At 38.6% G+C, this 16,668-nt stretch overlaps 1 protein-coding gene across 1 annotated transcript in view; it reads left to right on the top strand.

The window, feature by feature from the left end:
* ARB2A (ARB2 cotranscriptional regulator A) overlaps positions 1 to 16,668 on the top strand; it is a 342,205-nt gene that overhangs the window by 54,489 nt on the left and 271,048 nt on the right. Inside the window, exon 6 of the mRNA XM_075180973.1 lies at positions 1,344 to 1,535. Coding sequence (XP_075037074.1) covers positions 1,344 to 1,535 — 192 coding nt within the window. The remainder of the gene's footprint in view (positions 1 to 1,343; positions 1,536 to 16,668) is intronic.

Genomic DNA, 16,668 nt, shown 5'->3' with positions numbered 1-16,668 from the left:
CGTAAATTTTATAGCAGCCAAATAACCTAATAGTATGTTTTTGAAGTGTGGGAGAAAACCGGAGCACCTGGAGGAAACCAACGCAAAGACGGGGAGAACATATATACTCCAAACAGATAAGGCCATGGTTGGGAATTCAACTCATGACCATAGTGCTGTAAACCAGAAGTGCTAAAAACTAAGCCACCGTATACAGATAAATATAACTTGCATTGGAATTTAAATAGCAATGTACGGAAAAAGTGGTTCTGTCACTTAATTAAGATAACATCAGATCTTCAATTCTGTTACTAATGAATATTGGGAAAACAGAAGGAAGTCAACTCCAAATTAAAACTAGTACATCAATGCCGTTATTTGCTGCAAATCAAACCAGCAAGAAGTCTAGGAAATGTTTGTTTGTTTTTTCTTTTTTACAATTCTTGTCCACTTTCAGGTTGTAGAATGTTTATTTTAAGCACTAATTTATATAATTAAGCAAAATATGTGCACGGGGTGTTAGGTATTTGAAAGGTGATGTCCCTCTATCCAGAATTTGATTTTTTGGGTGTTTTAAATTGGTTAAGAGGAAAGTGCTCTGGATTAGTAGAGATTAATTTCTCAGGTGATCCAGTTTCCTATCCTGGCATCACTGTTTGGTGGAAGCACATGACCTTCTGTGCAGCCTTGGTCACTAAATCTTCTGTAAAACCTGAACATAACGGTTCCATTTATCTCACTCTATATGAAAGCATTGGTTTCTGTACACAACCTCAAGCTTGATGGAATGCTTTTTGCCTGAAGGGGGAGAATCTTTCATATTCCTAACTTACAACTCAATAGGACATTTGACATTCCTTCTTTATTAGCCTATATTTATACATTGCTATTTAAGCCACTGTTCCTTCTGGGTAAACTGGTTTAACTTCAGGAACAATCTCAAAGTAATAAAAAGGACACAAAGTCATTACTGTGTGACACCAAGGGGCATATTCAATTAGGATTTGCACGGAAATCTGCAATGTTGCGGTACCGTGATGACACTTAACACGGGCAGCCGCATGCACGAATCCTATTGAATATGCCCCTATAACTTTAATAATACTTGTTCCTTATCTACTTTGTTGTTTTTCTTTTGTCAGCCCTTTGTACAGATGTTTCAGTCTCTATCAAAGCATCATTAGTGCACATTGGAGCTATAATTGTAACATTCTGTGCCATCTGCCCTGTTGTGCGCTGCATTATATAAACTAAGGTCTACTCCTTGCATATGAATATTTGTATGATACATCAAATATGTATAACCCATTAGATATATACCCATGCAATGTGAATTACATGTGTGTTTAAATGTTTATTTTCAGATAGATGCCACTGAAAGTGAACCAAAGAGTTTTATTTTTATGAGCAAGGATGCAATGACAAATCCAGAAAAAATGTTGGTTTTAATCCATGGCAGTGGAGTGGTGAGGGCAGGACAGTGGGCGAGAAGACTTATAATAAATGAGGATCTGAACAGCGGAACACAAATCCCTTACATCAAGAAAGCAGCGAATGTAGGTGGCTTATAAAAGCATTTATTTTACACTAATGCCATGAATTCTTGTGTATGATGTTTATGTTTTATAATTATTTATTGTAACATTGGTAACATAATACAGTGTCATGTTAAAGAATAATTCCATCCAAAACGGAATCTATATTCATTTACTAAGTGAAACACTCTCTAGAGCAGGCCTGGCCAACCTGTGACTCTCCAGGTGTGGTAAAACTACAAGTCCCATCATGCCCTGCCAGCTGTCGACTGGCTATCTACTGGGAAAGCATGCTGGTGCTTGTAGTTTCACAATACCCGGAGAGCCACAGGTTGGCCAGGCCTGATCTAGAGTGTTACTAACCTAGGATTGGGTGTTCAGGCAGTCTGGTTTTTGGGCTAGTAGAAAAACGAGAGCCTTTCTACACTACATGGTCAAAAGTATGTGGACACCTGAACATGACATCCATATGTGGTTGTTGAATATTTTATTCCAAAAACATTCATTGCATTCATTGCTGCTATAACAGCCTCCAGGAATGCCTTCAGAAATGCATCCATTCAGACACGAGCATTAGTGAGGTTGGACGCTGATGTTGGGTGATAAGTCCTGGCTTGCTGTCTGCTTTCCAGTTCATTGCAAAAGTGTTCTACGGGGTTGAGGTCAGGGCTGTATGCAGGCTAGTCAAGTTCTTCCACACCAAACTTGGGAAACCATTTTTTGATGGACCACACTTTGTGCACAGGGGTATTGTCATGCAGAAAAAGGAAAGAGCCCTCCTCAAATTGTTGCCACAAAGTTGGAAGTACATCATCTCTAGCATGTCGTCGTATATTGTAACATTGCTAGTTCCCTTCACTGGAACGAAGGGGCACAGGCCAAATCTTGAAAAGCAGCCCCTGATCATTATTCCTCCTCCATCAAACTGTACATTTGGTATTGCGCATTTGGATGGGAAGCGTTCTCATGGCATTCACCAAACCTAAATTCATCTGTCAGACTGCCAGAGGACAAGGCATGATTTGTCACTCCAGAGTGTGCGTGAAGCTCCTGATGAACCGTTCTTTTGCCTACGTTGCTTCGAGAGGCAGTTTGACCTTGATAAGGAGTGTTGGATCTGAGTACAGACATTTTTTATGCTCCAAGTGCTTTAGCACATGGTCCTGTTTTGTGAGCTTGTGTGGCCTGCTGCTTCCTGGTTGTTGTCGCTCTTACACATTTCCACTTAATAACAGCACTTACAGTAGACTGGGGGGAGCTCAAGCACAATAGAAATGTGATCTGACTTGTTGTAAAGGTGGCATCCTATGATCGTGCCTTGTTGAAAGTCACTGGTCTCTTCAGTAAAACCCATCCATTTACTAATGTTTACCTATGGAGAGTGCATGGCTGTATGTTTGATATTCTGCACCTCTTAGCAATGGGTGTGGCTGAAATGGCGATACACCCCAATTACAAAGGTGTCCACCTACTTTTAGCCATGTAGTGTATCTGACAACTGGTGTGATTTGTCTGTATATAGGGTAACGGCCATCATAAATTGCTTGAGCTAAACCGAACACATGTCTGTTGTCTTAAAATAATATACATGTAATTGGTTTTAAGAAGACATTTACTATATTTTGTTTATAGCAGTGATATTTTTGGATTTCTCTTAGACCATGTCGCCCTATATGTTGTCATTACACAAGCAAATACAATCAAGTGGGAAGAAAAGCTGCTTAACTTTAACATTTAAATGGGTTGATGTACAAAATACATTTGTTCCATGTTCCAGTTAACTTCTATGTAGTAATGTGTTAACTGTAAATATGTACATGCATATTTATCTCTTGCTTTGTGAATCCAATGTTATCAAATTATTATGCGTATTCACAATATTGCTCTTGTTGATCTTAACATAGAAGACTAATGCCACATAAGCACCTTCTGGAGGAGGTTTATTGCTGGAAAGATGTACAGTCCTGTATCTAGCAGATTGCATTCAATGGGAAACACTGTTTTCCTGTAGCACAAAACGCTTCTGTTGTACATGCAAGATTTGTTTTTAGAGCTAAAGCTCTCTCATGTGACTGAGAAAATAGCATTTCCTATATGGAACGACAGCAGCTTTAGAAAGCTACCTTTTGTATATCTGGAAAATGCTAGGCACAAAAGTTTGTGGATGACTCCATCCTATGGTCATGCACATCGGTTTGAGACAGCAGTTCAGCAGATTGTTAGATTTGACCTTAAACGTTGTCTTTGATTTGACCATTTTTCTTACATCATACGTCAGGTCTATGATTGATTGTTTTATATTTCTTGCTTTTGTACTATTTGCAGGTAGCAAAAAAGAAAAAAGGTTGAGGAGGTTCACCAGTGACCCTTTGACCTGGGAGACAGCATTAATCTTGCATGCTGTTTATACACTAGTTTGTGCACTATGCTCACTCCCAGGTCGGCTCAGCAGTAGAGCTGTGAGCTATAGAGGAATCTGTCCTGGAAGCGAGCTCTGTACTCGAACAATCCGACACATCTTTCGAGTCAGGCTTTTAGACTGCAATATGCTTACTCCTAGGGGTAGATTTACTAAACTGCGGGTTTGAAAAACTGGAGATGTTACCTATAGCAAACAATCAGATTCTAGCTGTCATTTTGTAGAATGCACTAAATAAATGAAAGCTAGAATCTGATTGGTTGCTATAGGCAACATCTCCACTTTTTCAAACCCGCAGTTTAGTAAATATACCCCTAGTCTAGTTTCGTCTATACCTTGCAGATCTTCTGCAAATCGAGTGCCTACGGCCTGACACTCTCTCCCAGGTCTCAGGGTAACTCCTACTTTTTATATTTTCTGCTAAGCACATAGTGCATAAGACACTATCTACAATAGTGGTACCTGTCCTAAATATTCACCTCATCTTCATATGGAAATATGCAACGGCATATAGTTTAAAAATTGTATTGATACATCCTGCTTCACATGGCTTTTAAATTGTCCCAAGACTGCAACATCATTTTATAGTTAACATTTTGAATCACTATAGTTACATTAAGGTTAACAATCACTGTAATTTGAAATACAGCGGTAGGTCAGGAAGCCATAGCTTTGGCTGTATAGCATAAGAAAGCAAATTGTAAAATAAAATTAAGTCAAAGTATAATTTATAGTGTATATATAAATACTGGTTTTAAACAGCCAAAAGAATTATAATTAAATTTGTTTTAATGCTCTTAAAGGAATGGACTGAACGGGAGCTATTTATGTAGCTTTACATTTTCACATCTCTGCTTCCATTGTTAACTGTTCTGCTAATTGTTTTTGCAGAATTAGAAGCTTTTGTACAGTAAGACCGATGGAAGTATGCTGAAGTGATAAAAGGGAAGCGGGGAAAAAAAACCCAGAGGTTAAAAGCTTATTTTTGCAGAACTGACAGGTTTTGTAAGCCCACACCAGCCCCCATATGAGTGAGGGAAAACAATAGTCTGACAGCTCCAATGTTCGGCAAGACGCTGTTAACGACAGCTTATTCCTTTATGATTTCAACTCTTGACAGTAGACATGCCAGGTTGTTGCATCGTGGCAGATGTATCATTACCTTGTGGCCCTGTCATGACTGAAGAGGCAAAGGAAGCCCACTCGGTGTTCTGAAAATCCAATTACTCATTTGAAGTGTAAGCTCCTCTCCTTATACTGGATGAAGGCAGGATAAAAATCTGCCTGTGATTGCTCTCTCAGATTTTCCAGCATCTTTTCCGTGTTGTCTGGTTGCCTGAGCACGCCAGGGAATATTTGGGATATATCGTTGCTGAGAAACTGCAAAAAAAAAATAGAAAGCAGCAATCTTTAAATAAGTTCTACGCACCTTATCCAACATTCATGCTGATCTATCGTGTAATATCTACTTCATGTGTTAAAAAATGAAATACGAATGAATAATTGAATCATTCTCAACCACAAAAAATAAGTTTCTGCCAGGCTAAAACGGACTTAACGTTTCTCTATTACACATATCTGATGTTCCATTCACTGTGCTAGATGCCTCCGGGGAATTTCTAGAGAAAGAGGTGTGGTGTTTTGGAAGTAGATCAAAAGCCTTAGGGGCTTGTATCTGACCAGAATATCAATGTAGGTTAAGATATATTAAATTTAATAAAATAAAGTTGACCTTTATCAAGGAGAAGTATTTATTTTGAAAGTTAGAATATATTTAAGGATATCCTCAAACTGGGTGCTGGGGAAGATTCAGCCCCCGGTAGACGGACATTAGGAGCCTATGGTATAAAGTTTTGTAGAAGTGTATCCTAATACTTTCCACCTCTTTGCATATTTTTTCATCTTTAGAGAAATGTGTTGTAGTATACTTGCAATTTTTGACCAGGATTACTGCTGTTTATAGTCTTTGTCAGAAAGCCACATTAAAGTCAATTTGCCCATTCTCAGCTTATTTAAAAAAGTACTTGTGTATCATTAAAAGCACTATTATATACTATCGGGGAAGGAACTGTATTTGAAGTCAATATAGGAAGAAAAAAATATTTCCATACCCTCTAAAGTGCTTTTTGTTCTTTTACATATTTTTTACCTACTTATTTGTCAATGTATAATTTTATGATTTTTGCTGTTTTTCACCTGATTTACGCTGACTTTACACAAATGGTAGTTAAATTGAAAATGCAGTCATTGCTTTTGAATTAGGTGAAAATAAGAGCCATAGTCAAAGTTCCTTAAGGGTCCTGGTTAGAAATAAGCAATTATTTCTGTATTGTAATTGCTGGTACAGCGAGCAGTTTCGCCACTCACAAGGTTCCTACGGGACTTTGCTCTTGATCGAATCTGCCCCTAAGTATGTAGTTTTCGCAAATAGGCTTAGGATCACTTGCTGGATGGGGAAGAGGCTGTCTCTGGCACTCTGTTTTTTTCTATATCCAACCCAAGTAATACCCATTATATAATTTCTCACCTTTTATTTCCTCCAAAAACCTTGAAGTCATTTGATAACTCTATAACAGTACAATATATTGGGGTGGGGGAAGATCTGAGTTAGTTGGTGAGCATGATGTTATGTACTTGTGACATAGCCACATCATAGGTCTGTAAATGCAGCAGGTACATGATTTGTAGTTTAAAACCACTGCCTCACTTATCGCCTGTGTAGGGAGCAACTCAAAATAATGTTCTCATTTAGAAACATTTATAGCTGCAAATGTGAAGTTGGGTACTTGTTTCTTATCAATGTATCGATGTTTTTGTAGCATGCACATTCTATCCAGACTCAACGCTGTAGATATGTAGGAGTCACGGGACTGGTTGTTTGCTCAAACCCATAAGAGTCACCATATCATTTCTTTTGGCTGCCAGATTCTGTAAAACAAGAACGGGTTCCACAAAGCATGTTTAATCTTGTGGCATCAATCTGAAGTCTATGAAAGAAATGGTTACAGATTTACAGTGTTAACAACAGGGACACGTGAGAGTCCTAAAGATATGCCAGGTGATAATAATATTCCTAATGCCTGATCTACTAGTGTCACTCCCTGCTCTAAGCTGCCGAACTTGGCAAGAGGGTAGGCATGATGCTTGATGCTTCTCAAGCCAGCAGATAGCATGGAAAAAGCAGAATGTCAGCAGTGACTGAGACAGGACCCCTGTAGAAGCCATATGTCGTAGTGTTATTATAGCAGCTCTATCCAAATGTTTTTATTTTTTTGAAGGAGTGAGCTGCACTTTATTATAAGCTGAAACAGGAAGGCAAAACCTGTGATCTGTGATATTCTAATAAGGCATTCTCATGCTCAGTCATGATGACGACATTCAGTCTAAACAGATCAGTTGGTGGCTTTTCACAAACTGTGATTTGAAGAAATTTTACATTACAATATTTTGCCCACAATGAAATAATGAAATGACTTTATATAAATGAAAAAAAAAATCCTTTAAATAAGAAAAAACAAAGTATTTTGTCCGCAACAGTGAAGCCTCTTAATACCCCTGGTGTTTAAACCATGGTAGCAGTAGATATAAAAATAATTTATAAATTACCTGAAAAAATGGGTGGGATGGACATCCTCTAACCATGTACCACACAAAATCATTTTGCATTGCTCTGCCATGCCCAGTGTGTTCAGTCAACTCTTCAGTGGGAGCCAATTATCTGTGGATCTTACAGTCGCTAGGCTGTGAAATTCATTCCTGCTGACACTACTACAAACTCTGGAAAGCGTTGTGCTTGTTCTGCTATGAGCGCACTGCCAGCGCATGGCACTTCAGCACTGGTGGCTGCTTCAAGCTGCCAATTGTAGGAGACAGCGCTGTTTGGACCACTGCAGTAAGACTGAGCTGGACCTGTATATTGGATGAGCAGTAAAATAGAAATTGTGACATCTACAATACATTGCCAGACATGCAGTATAGAAAGCAGAAAAAGTTTGTTGCCAAATATTCTGAAGTGAATTTGTACGTCTGTAGTCAGTTTCTGCTATAATCTGCTGCTAACTTTGCATTTATTAATGGAGTTATTAAAAGGAGATTCGAATTTGTGAAAAATGTTTTGTTATAGTTGTGAACACTGAGAGTGTAGGAAAGGTAGTCATGAAGAAAGTGCACTTCTACAAGCGATGTATAACAATGAGTGGAGCAGCACAGTGCTTAAAGCAAAAATCATTGTGATCCGATCCCATTTATTAAACAAAGTAAATGAAATAGGAGCTGTGTAGTAATTAAGTGATCCTTGGTATTTTACTGTTATGGCACTAATGTAAGACTCTGCCACTACCTCCCAATCATTCTGTGATAAGGAGAATCCGCTTGCTATTTGATAAAACAGCTGTTAAGAGGGGAGAAACCCGATTTGAGAAGACTAGGGGGTATATTTACTAAAGTGTGGGTTTGATAAAGTGGAGATGTTGCCTATAGCAACCGATCAGATTTTAGCTATCATTTTTTTTTTTTAGATTGCACTAGATAAATGATGACTAGAATCTGATTGGTTGCTAGTGACAACATAACCACTTTTTCAAACCCGCGGTTTATTAAATATACCCCCAGGTGAGTCAATGGTCAGACCCTAGAAAGGAAGGATGTTGAAACTTGATTAGAGTCCAATTGATTCTCCTCAAAGAGAGTGAGAGTAAGGTGGTTACTAAGTGTTAAAAATGGACTGCATTGGTAAAGTAATATAATCACCTTACCTTCCTCAGAGAGAGGGATGGGAAATGATGACTAAGTAATACGAAACGGGGACCTTGGGGGAAAGCCGAGGTATGGGCTGTAAATTAGGGGACTAGCAGAAATGACACGTGTTGTGGGAAGAAGGCGAGCCCTTCTATACACACCTGGTAAGCCCCTATACAGATTATAGGGATTCCGCATCAGCAATAAACTAAACATTGTCAGGACTTGGACAGAAATGCCAATAGGCGTAGGCAACTGGTAAGGCCATGGAACAGGGACAGACATGCCAGGTGTAGGCAACTGGTAAGGCCATGGAACTGGGACAGACATGCCAGGTGTAGGCAACTGGTAAGACCATGGAACAGGGACAGAAATGCCAATAGGTGTAGGCAACTGGTAAGGCCATGGAACAGGGACAGACATGCCAGGTGTAGGCAACTGGTAAGGTCATGGAACAGGGACAGAAATGCCAATAGGCGTAGGCAACTGGTAAGGTCATGGAACAGGGACAGAAATGCCAATAGGAGTAGGCAACTCGTAAGACCATGGAACAGGGACAGAAATGCCAATAGGTGTAGGTAACTGGTAAGAAAACAGCACAGGGGTTTTGTTGTTGTATAACTGATGCACAGAACAGCATAAGAATGTTCTGCATGTATATGCATATATCCAGTTATTTTGTATCAACAGCCACAATATGTATTCAGAATGCATTATTGTATCTGAAATATAATTTGCATGTGTGAAATGTAAATGATGTGTAGAGAACACACACAAAATCATTTTGTGATGTTAAATAGATTAAAAACATATGTGATGTTTTATTATCTGTTATTGAACTGATATTTTTGAGCAGTGCTGATTGTATTTGATCAGCAGATTGGAAAGATCAGGTTTTTCTGTTGGAACAACCTAAAACAGGAATTGTCTTAATTTTATTTAAAAAGACAAAAAAAACAACCAGAAATAACAAATTACAACATCAAAAATTCTCCAGCAATATATGTAAGGTCATTAGCAGCTGCAGGCGTTTCTGTTCCCTTTGGGACATACTTGTTTAGTTTCTCTCACTTACTGCCTGTGGCACAGAATGGTGAAATTCAGACGTGTTCTTCCCTTCGAGGAGTTCCTAGGGCAGTGGATAAGTCTTTAAAATTAATAAATGGTGTTGCATTTCGTTATCACCCGCCTGTAAAATTTACTGAGTTTTCTATTCACCATAGAAAACGTTTGTGGACTTGTGGGGAACTTGTCTTGTGCACTCACATAGTAAAACATCATTATTTCATTGTGTGTCTTTATAGTGTAGCGCTGGCCTGGCCAACCTGTGGCTCTCCAGGTTGTGAAACTACAAGCCCCAAAATGATCTGCCAGCTGATAGGAGGCTGATAGCAGTCATGGTATGCTGGGACTTGTAGTTTCACAACACCTAGAGAGAGGCAGGTTAGCCTGGTGTAGTGCTTTCTATGTTTATACTGATGGTCTATGTTGTATCTGCATTCACATATATTATTTGTACAGCAAACATTAAAGACAGTTTTGGATTTTATTTGTTTTTAAACTTTAAACTTTGGTGTTCGCTCATGTTGCGTTTGATTTGAAGCTTATCATGTGTTGTGCAGTTTTGATACATTCAGCAGGATTCCATTCAGTTCAGTAAACATATCCTCTTTGTTGCAGTGGAATCCTATTTACTAATATTACTAAAATACTGTGTCTAACTTGTTGAGTGCTGATTTTACATTTAAAACCCGTAAACTGCAACTTACTGCTCAGTGTGCCAAAATCACATTGTCCTTGTTCACTGTTTAAAAAAAATTGAGGATGTCTTGGTTATTGCATGCTTCAGGTTGAATGTGATAAGTGTGAAACTCCTGTTTTAGAATAGCTGTCACTCTTTAGTAAGTGGGGCAAATAGTTTCTAGTTGTGAGATACACTGGCAATCTGGTGTATGTCAGCTTAATAAGAGGACATTGGATCTTCTTACAGCAATTACTTCTTTAGATCATTTCTCCTTTCCTCCATTTATCGCATGGATAGTTTACGAAACGGCTGACAGCCCTGGGATACATGACGGAGTGAAGCGAACCCCAACAGCAACATGTACTGATGAGTAGGGGGAGATGGTAGAAAAAATATCTTTCCTATGGAATCCTATGAAACTGAGCCCATTACACAGTTGTGATGCAGCAAAGCATTGTGATCTGAAATGACTGTGCCAAGGTACACCACCCCATACTCCTTACATTAACTTGGGTCTTCATACACTTTGGTCAGATAAATCAATCTCAAGACATAATGTTGCCTGTGAATTGTTTGCATTGAGTGCTAGGTGTCTTACCATTGACGCTCATATCCACTGGCATTATGCGTGTTTACTAGCATTGCCAAAGTCAGAAAATCCCATGTAAATGGTCTGATGTTGGAAACATTCATTTCACACAATGGCAGTTTTTTCTACTGTTTGTTTTGAGGTTTTTAAATATAGTAAAAAAAAAACCCAACATAAACAAGCCATTGCTGGGGTAAAGTAAGTAAGTGATCCGCCTATTAAATTATGCTGGGTTTGCTCATCTGTATTTGTTACATTTCACCCAAAAGAGACATTCATAATATTCCACTATATGTTGGTATATACATGATTTATGGTTTTTTGTTTATTGTTTGGAATACATCTTAAACCTTATTCAGTAAAGAATGTAAGGCAAAAGAAAGACTAGATCTTCTAAACAAACCATGTTACAATGCAAGGGGTGCAGATTAGTGTATTTATTTTGCACATGAGGAGAATACTGGCTGTTTTGTCATGTATCACAAAAATACTTGATAGGACATGCACTACCCCAACTATAAATCTGTCCACACATTTTAAATGTACCTCCACCTCCACTGCAACATGGTTTTGCCCAGGTGCAAAGTTACTCCTTTTTTTTTGCTTCACTTTCCTTAATGAATCAGGCCACTTATTATTATTATTATTATTATTATTATTATTATTATTATTATTATTATTAATAATTCATATGACTATTATTAATTTGTAAGGTGTCACAGTGCTCCACAGAGCCGAACAGTTTTGAAAACAGGGCATACATAAAACAGGGACATACAAGGTGTACAAGATAAATGCAGACATGAAAACAAAGAGTAGTGAGGTTTAAGGCCCAGCTCATGAGAGCTTAAATTCTTCTTGTATGTCCTTTGCCTGTTGGTTCTATGTCTGTTATATGCTTTACTTCCCACTGTACAGCAATTTGGATTTTTGTGGCGCCTTAAATAATAATGACATTTGGACCTTAGTTGGAGCTCTATAATAATTTGAATTAAGGGCTGGTGAGTGTTATGGCATGCTGCGAGTCCTTACTATATACTGAGCCATTGCAATAATAGGTAAAAATATTTTGCACTGCCTGTGAGGTTGTGCTTGATACATAGTTGGTCTTCTGTAGTCATCCCCTTGTTTAATAAGTACTCTGACAATGCTAGTATGATTCAAACAGTATTGGCAATTTATGGTGCAAACTGCATGATCTAGGGGAGTCCGGCTTATCTTTACAATCCCAACTGCTGTTTGATCATCTTTTTGTATGAATTCAAAAAGTAGTGTACATCAGATGTAAATGATGGCAGCCGGTTATATGTAATATCAGGCATGCTGTAGGGTGAGCCTCATGGTGAAGCCATACTCTGCTTAGAGATGCTGAAAGGTTGGCTGTTACCACCATTTGTGACAACTTGGCCTGTGGGAATGCGTCTCCTCCACTTCCTATTGCTTTGGTTGAAGAACTGTTAGTTAGCTTTATTGATAATCATGTGGTGAGTTTTCATAACTTATTATATTCTGTAAAGGATGTGTTTATTGTGTGTATCAACAATAAAAACAAGCAAACAAAAAACAACACACAACAGTTAATGAAAGGTCTTGTATGCCCATGGCCTTTACTACACTGGGGACAGAAATTGGTATTTGCGTCTGAGCATTGGGAACTCAATCTACAGAGCAACATGAATGAGTCATAATAATAATAAAGTATATTTAGTGATGATTTCTCAAGATACAGATTTCCTTTAATTGAGTCACTAGTTTTTTGTGTTTTTTTTTGTTGCAAGTTTTGCTCTCATTGAGAGACTGTGGTAAAGAGCAGTATAGGGTGAGACATTCGGTATGTCTGCTTTCTCCACTAAAGCAAATTTTACAGCATCTGTTAAGTAGAGTTTAAGATACATAGCATTTCTCTCTATAACTACACAGTAAAGCATGGCAGGGAACCTTACACTGCTGAGAATAATTGGTTTGCCATATAAAAAAGGCCTATTTAACCATATGGGGGCTAATGACTACTATGTATCTTAATCTGAGTTGTTTTATATCCACTTTGGTAATAAAGCTTCACAGGCGCCCTAAGGGTTAACGGGATGTTCTGTGCATCTGAAGCTTTAAACATGACTGAAAAGTCCCAGAGTTAAACACATGATGCCAATGTGGGCTTGTGAATGTCATTTTGAGGCAGGGGATTTAATTGGTGGTTAGGACTCATCTGAATGTGAGGATTTCTCCACCTCTGCAGAAACAGGATGTTGTCTTCAGTCTGAAGGGAAAATAACACATTTTACTGTAATTACAAGCATTGGATGCTTGCACATGTATCCCTCCCGCTCCTGCAGGGGACACAGTAAACAAGTAAGCACTCTCCTGACTGATAGACTGGTGCTCTGACCTGTGCCGGAGCCAAGTGTGGTGTGCAGAGCGTCCCTCCCGCACTTGGCAGTCTGTATGGCTGCCCGGTATGAAGTTGGAGTGTGTTGCTCATGAAGACATCAGCAAAGTCTTTAGCTGCAGGTAACCTGATGGCGTGCAGTCTTACTGGCTTTACTTGCAAGTTAGAACTTGGCAGACGAATAAATACTTGTGGCAAGGCCAACAGCACAGTCTGGGAATGCCCACAGTCTTTCACATAATGAATAAGTTAGATCAGCACATCAGAAAATGTATTTGTTGTACTGTTAACGGGTAATAGAAACTGTCAGGATAAAACATATTGTGTAGAATTACATTGACCAGAAGCAGATTTTATACTTTCCCCTCTGGATTTAGTGAAGACAAAGCTGGTAATATACACATGGACTGTGCGTTCTATTAACTGCTGATGCCGGGAACACTTGTATGAATGGTCCAGATACTGTTAAATTCCCTAACACACACACACCTAGCATCCTATTTGTATTGGCGTGTCAAGCAGGTTACTTTCCCCTTTTATTTGGCAAAAAAAAAATTGCTGTAAACCTTTTGAAGTTCTTGGGAACCACATAAGTCCCATAGTGCCAGCACTGTTCAAATTTATATATTAAGGTGTTTCTTATAATTCAGTATGAGTGCTAATCGCCTATAAAATGTCCTCTGATGTAATGATGCTTAAATTGAGCTTCTAAATCAATTCCAGCATAAAGGTCACTGTATCAATGCCTGCAATAAGTTCTAGTTTCCAGGAGTTTGCATATGATGAATATTTGTAACTTACTCTTTTTTCAAAGCATAGTGCAGCAGTAGTATATATCATGGGACTTTCCACAACCTTGCTGATGTACGTTTTATAGACATGCTACTCACGTTATGCATAAGAATGGGGGTGGGGGGATCCCATCCATATTACTTACCTCGCAGTGCTAGAATAAATCTTCACTCAGCAGGAATTAGCTAATGTTGCCATCTCTTCTGCTTTACTTCCGTGGTTCGTGGCTGTGACTTGCGTGGGATTTGCAGCAGTGATTGAAATTCTCAGTTTTTGCCCTGGAGTTGCCTTACTTTGCCTGATTTAAATTAATTTCCCCAGCTGTAAAGCATTGTGGAATACATTGAAAGTAAATAAATAATGTTCATACAGAATAATTCATTGTGCTTAAACCTGATTTTGTTTTGCTACGTGTTCCTGCAAGGGTTGGTAAAGTACAGAATACTGTTTTGTTTTTTTTAAGAGGTTACTCTCATGCTGTGTGTTCTAATGCAGGGAGATTTTCAGTGCAGAAGTAATGTAAAAATATTCTAATTTCCATAGTCCTGGATCCCCATCATACACACTGATGTCATAGATTTCATGGCAAAGAAAAGTTGTGTAGATTAATATTTGCTACGTTTAATATTGTGTTTCTCCTTCGCTCTCCCTTATTAATGTATGCTCTGTCGGCTGTCCCTGCACTGATGTAGAGAAACAGTTGACTACAAAGTTTACACTGATATGTAGACTGGACATAAATCTTGGGCTTGCTATTGATTTGCTGTCCTTCTAATCCACAGGAAGAAATAAGGATTGGATTGAAGTGATTTGGATTAATTCACTTAACACCATGTTATCTTTTATCAAAACATCACTAAATTACAGATACTACAGAATACATATCTGAAAGTGGTTTAAAAACTCTTCTTAGTTTTGCCTGACGTATCTACTAAAGTAACAGCATTATTAAATGTAAATAAAAGGCAGTTATTTCAGGGTTTTTGTTTTTGTTTTGTTTTTTTTAATCTGACAAGTGAAAGGAAAGATCAGATATCATGTCTTGTTTTTCTTCCAGTGTAGGATTCAGTTACTTAAACACTTGGGGTGAGATTCTAATCGGCACAACAGTCCACAGAGACACACAGCGCCGATGTTGAGGCTGAGATCTCTGCTCATTTTTCATCTATGGCGATGGAGAGCTGCGGAAATACCTTAGTGTAATGGCCGGCGATATGCGCACTCGGACATCGTGGTCATTTAATTGAATAATACTCTTAACTTGCAACAAAGGAAGTTACACTGCTGTTGCACAGTGCTGCATTGTCTCCAGGCCAGTTTACCAAACGGCAATGTTTAAAAAGAAAAACAGAAATACTGTACAATACGTGTGGAGCAAAGCGGTGTAGTACAACAAGTATCCTTCCTAAGCATTGATGCCTCTGGAAGGCCTGTAATATACGGTGTTTGTTCTTCCATTAATGTTGCTAGTGCTGTTCTTGAATTGTTCTTGTCCATAGTTGTTTTGTTTCCATCTCTGGTAATGTCTCTGTTACTGCCTAACCTTTTTATGTCGTAGCTTTTCAGCCTGGCTCCCAGGAGTTATGACCTTGGCCATCTTGCAGTGAAACTCAAGTTCTATGTTTTGCAGACATTTAATTAAAATTCTATATTAACAGTTCTCTGTAGAATTATACATTTGTATCATGTTTAAATAAATAATTGAAATTGGTGAGTAACGTAGATCTCTTGTGCCACAGAATTTGTCTTGGTGCAAAAAAGTCTTCATTTCACCAGAACTTTGTATCTAGAGGTAATGGGTCTTTTATCTGGATGTCGTTATAAATAATACATTATAAATAAATAAATAATACTCTGATAAAGGTCTCAAAAACCTGCAAGTCGCAGTGAAAAGAGATGCTTTGAAACGTTTTTAAGATGGGAATATCACAGTCACTATAACGAGTACTGCTATAGAAGGTTATGGGGAAGGGAACGGCACGGGGCAATGTGCAGAACGGGGCAATGTGCAGAACGGGGCAATGTGCAGAACGGGGCAGATTGAAACGTAGCATCACTGCACAGTATTTACGAATAAAACACTACGGAACTGGATGTCATAAGATGTATAATAAAGTAATTCTATTTTATACAACCAATGCTGTGGTACATGTGCACACAACATGTGGCTTATGAGGGGTGTTAAATTAGTCACGATGTGCCGCTAAACATCAATGTGACGTCTGGCTGTGCACATTGCTGACTAGTACAGTGGAGAGGCTCTGCTCATTTCCATCTCGAATCTTTATGTGGCGCGAGGCAAAATAAGTGAAGAGTTGAGTAAAAATTCCGCCGCGATGTGTCTACATGGACTGTTCCAGATACACATTGCAGCACCTTGTGTGTATTGAGTTCTCCCTATGAATGCTGGGTAAGAGGACACTAAGGGGGTCAATGAGTTTTGCATAGCTTGAGAACTAACCACCATTGCAAATTTGAAGACTTAGT

This window comes from Mixophyes fleayi, chromosome 1, assembly GCF_038048845.1.
Source record: "Mixophyes fleayi isolate aMixFle1 chromosome 1, aMixFle1.hap1, whole genome shotgun sequence".
NCBI classification, from domain to species: domain Eukaryota; kingdom Metazoa; phylum Chordata; class Amphibia; order Anura; family Limnodynastidae; genus Mixophyes; species Mixophyes fleayi.
This window is presented reverse-complemented; position numbering and strand designations above follow the sequence as displayed.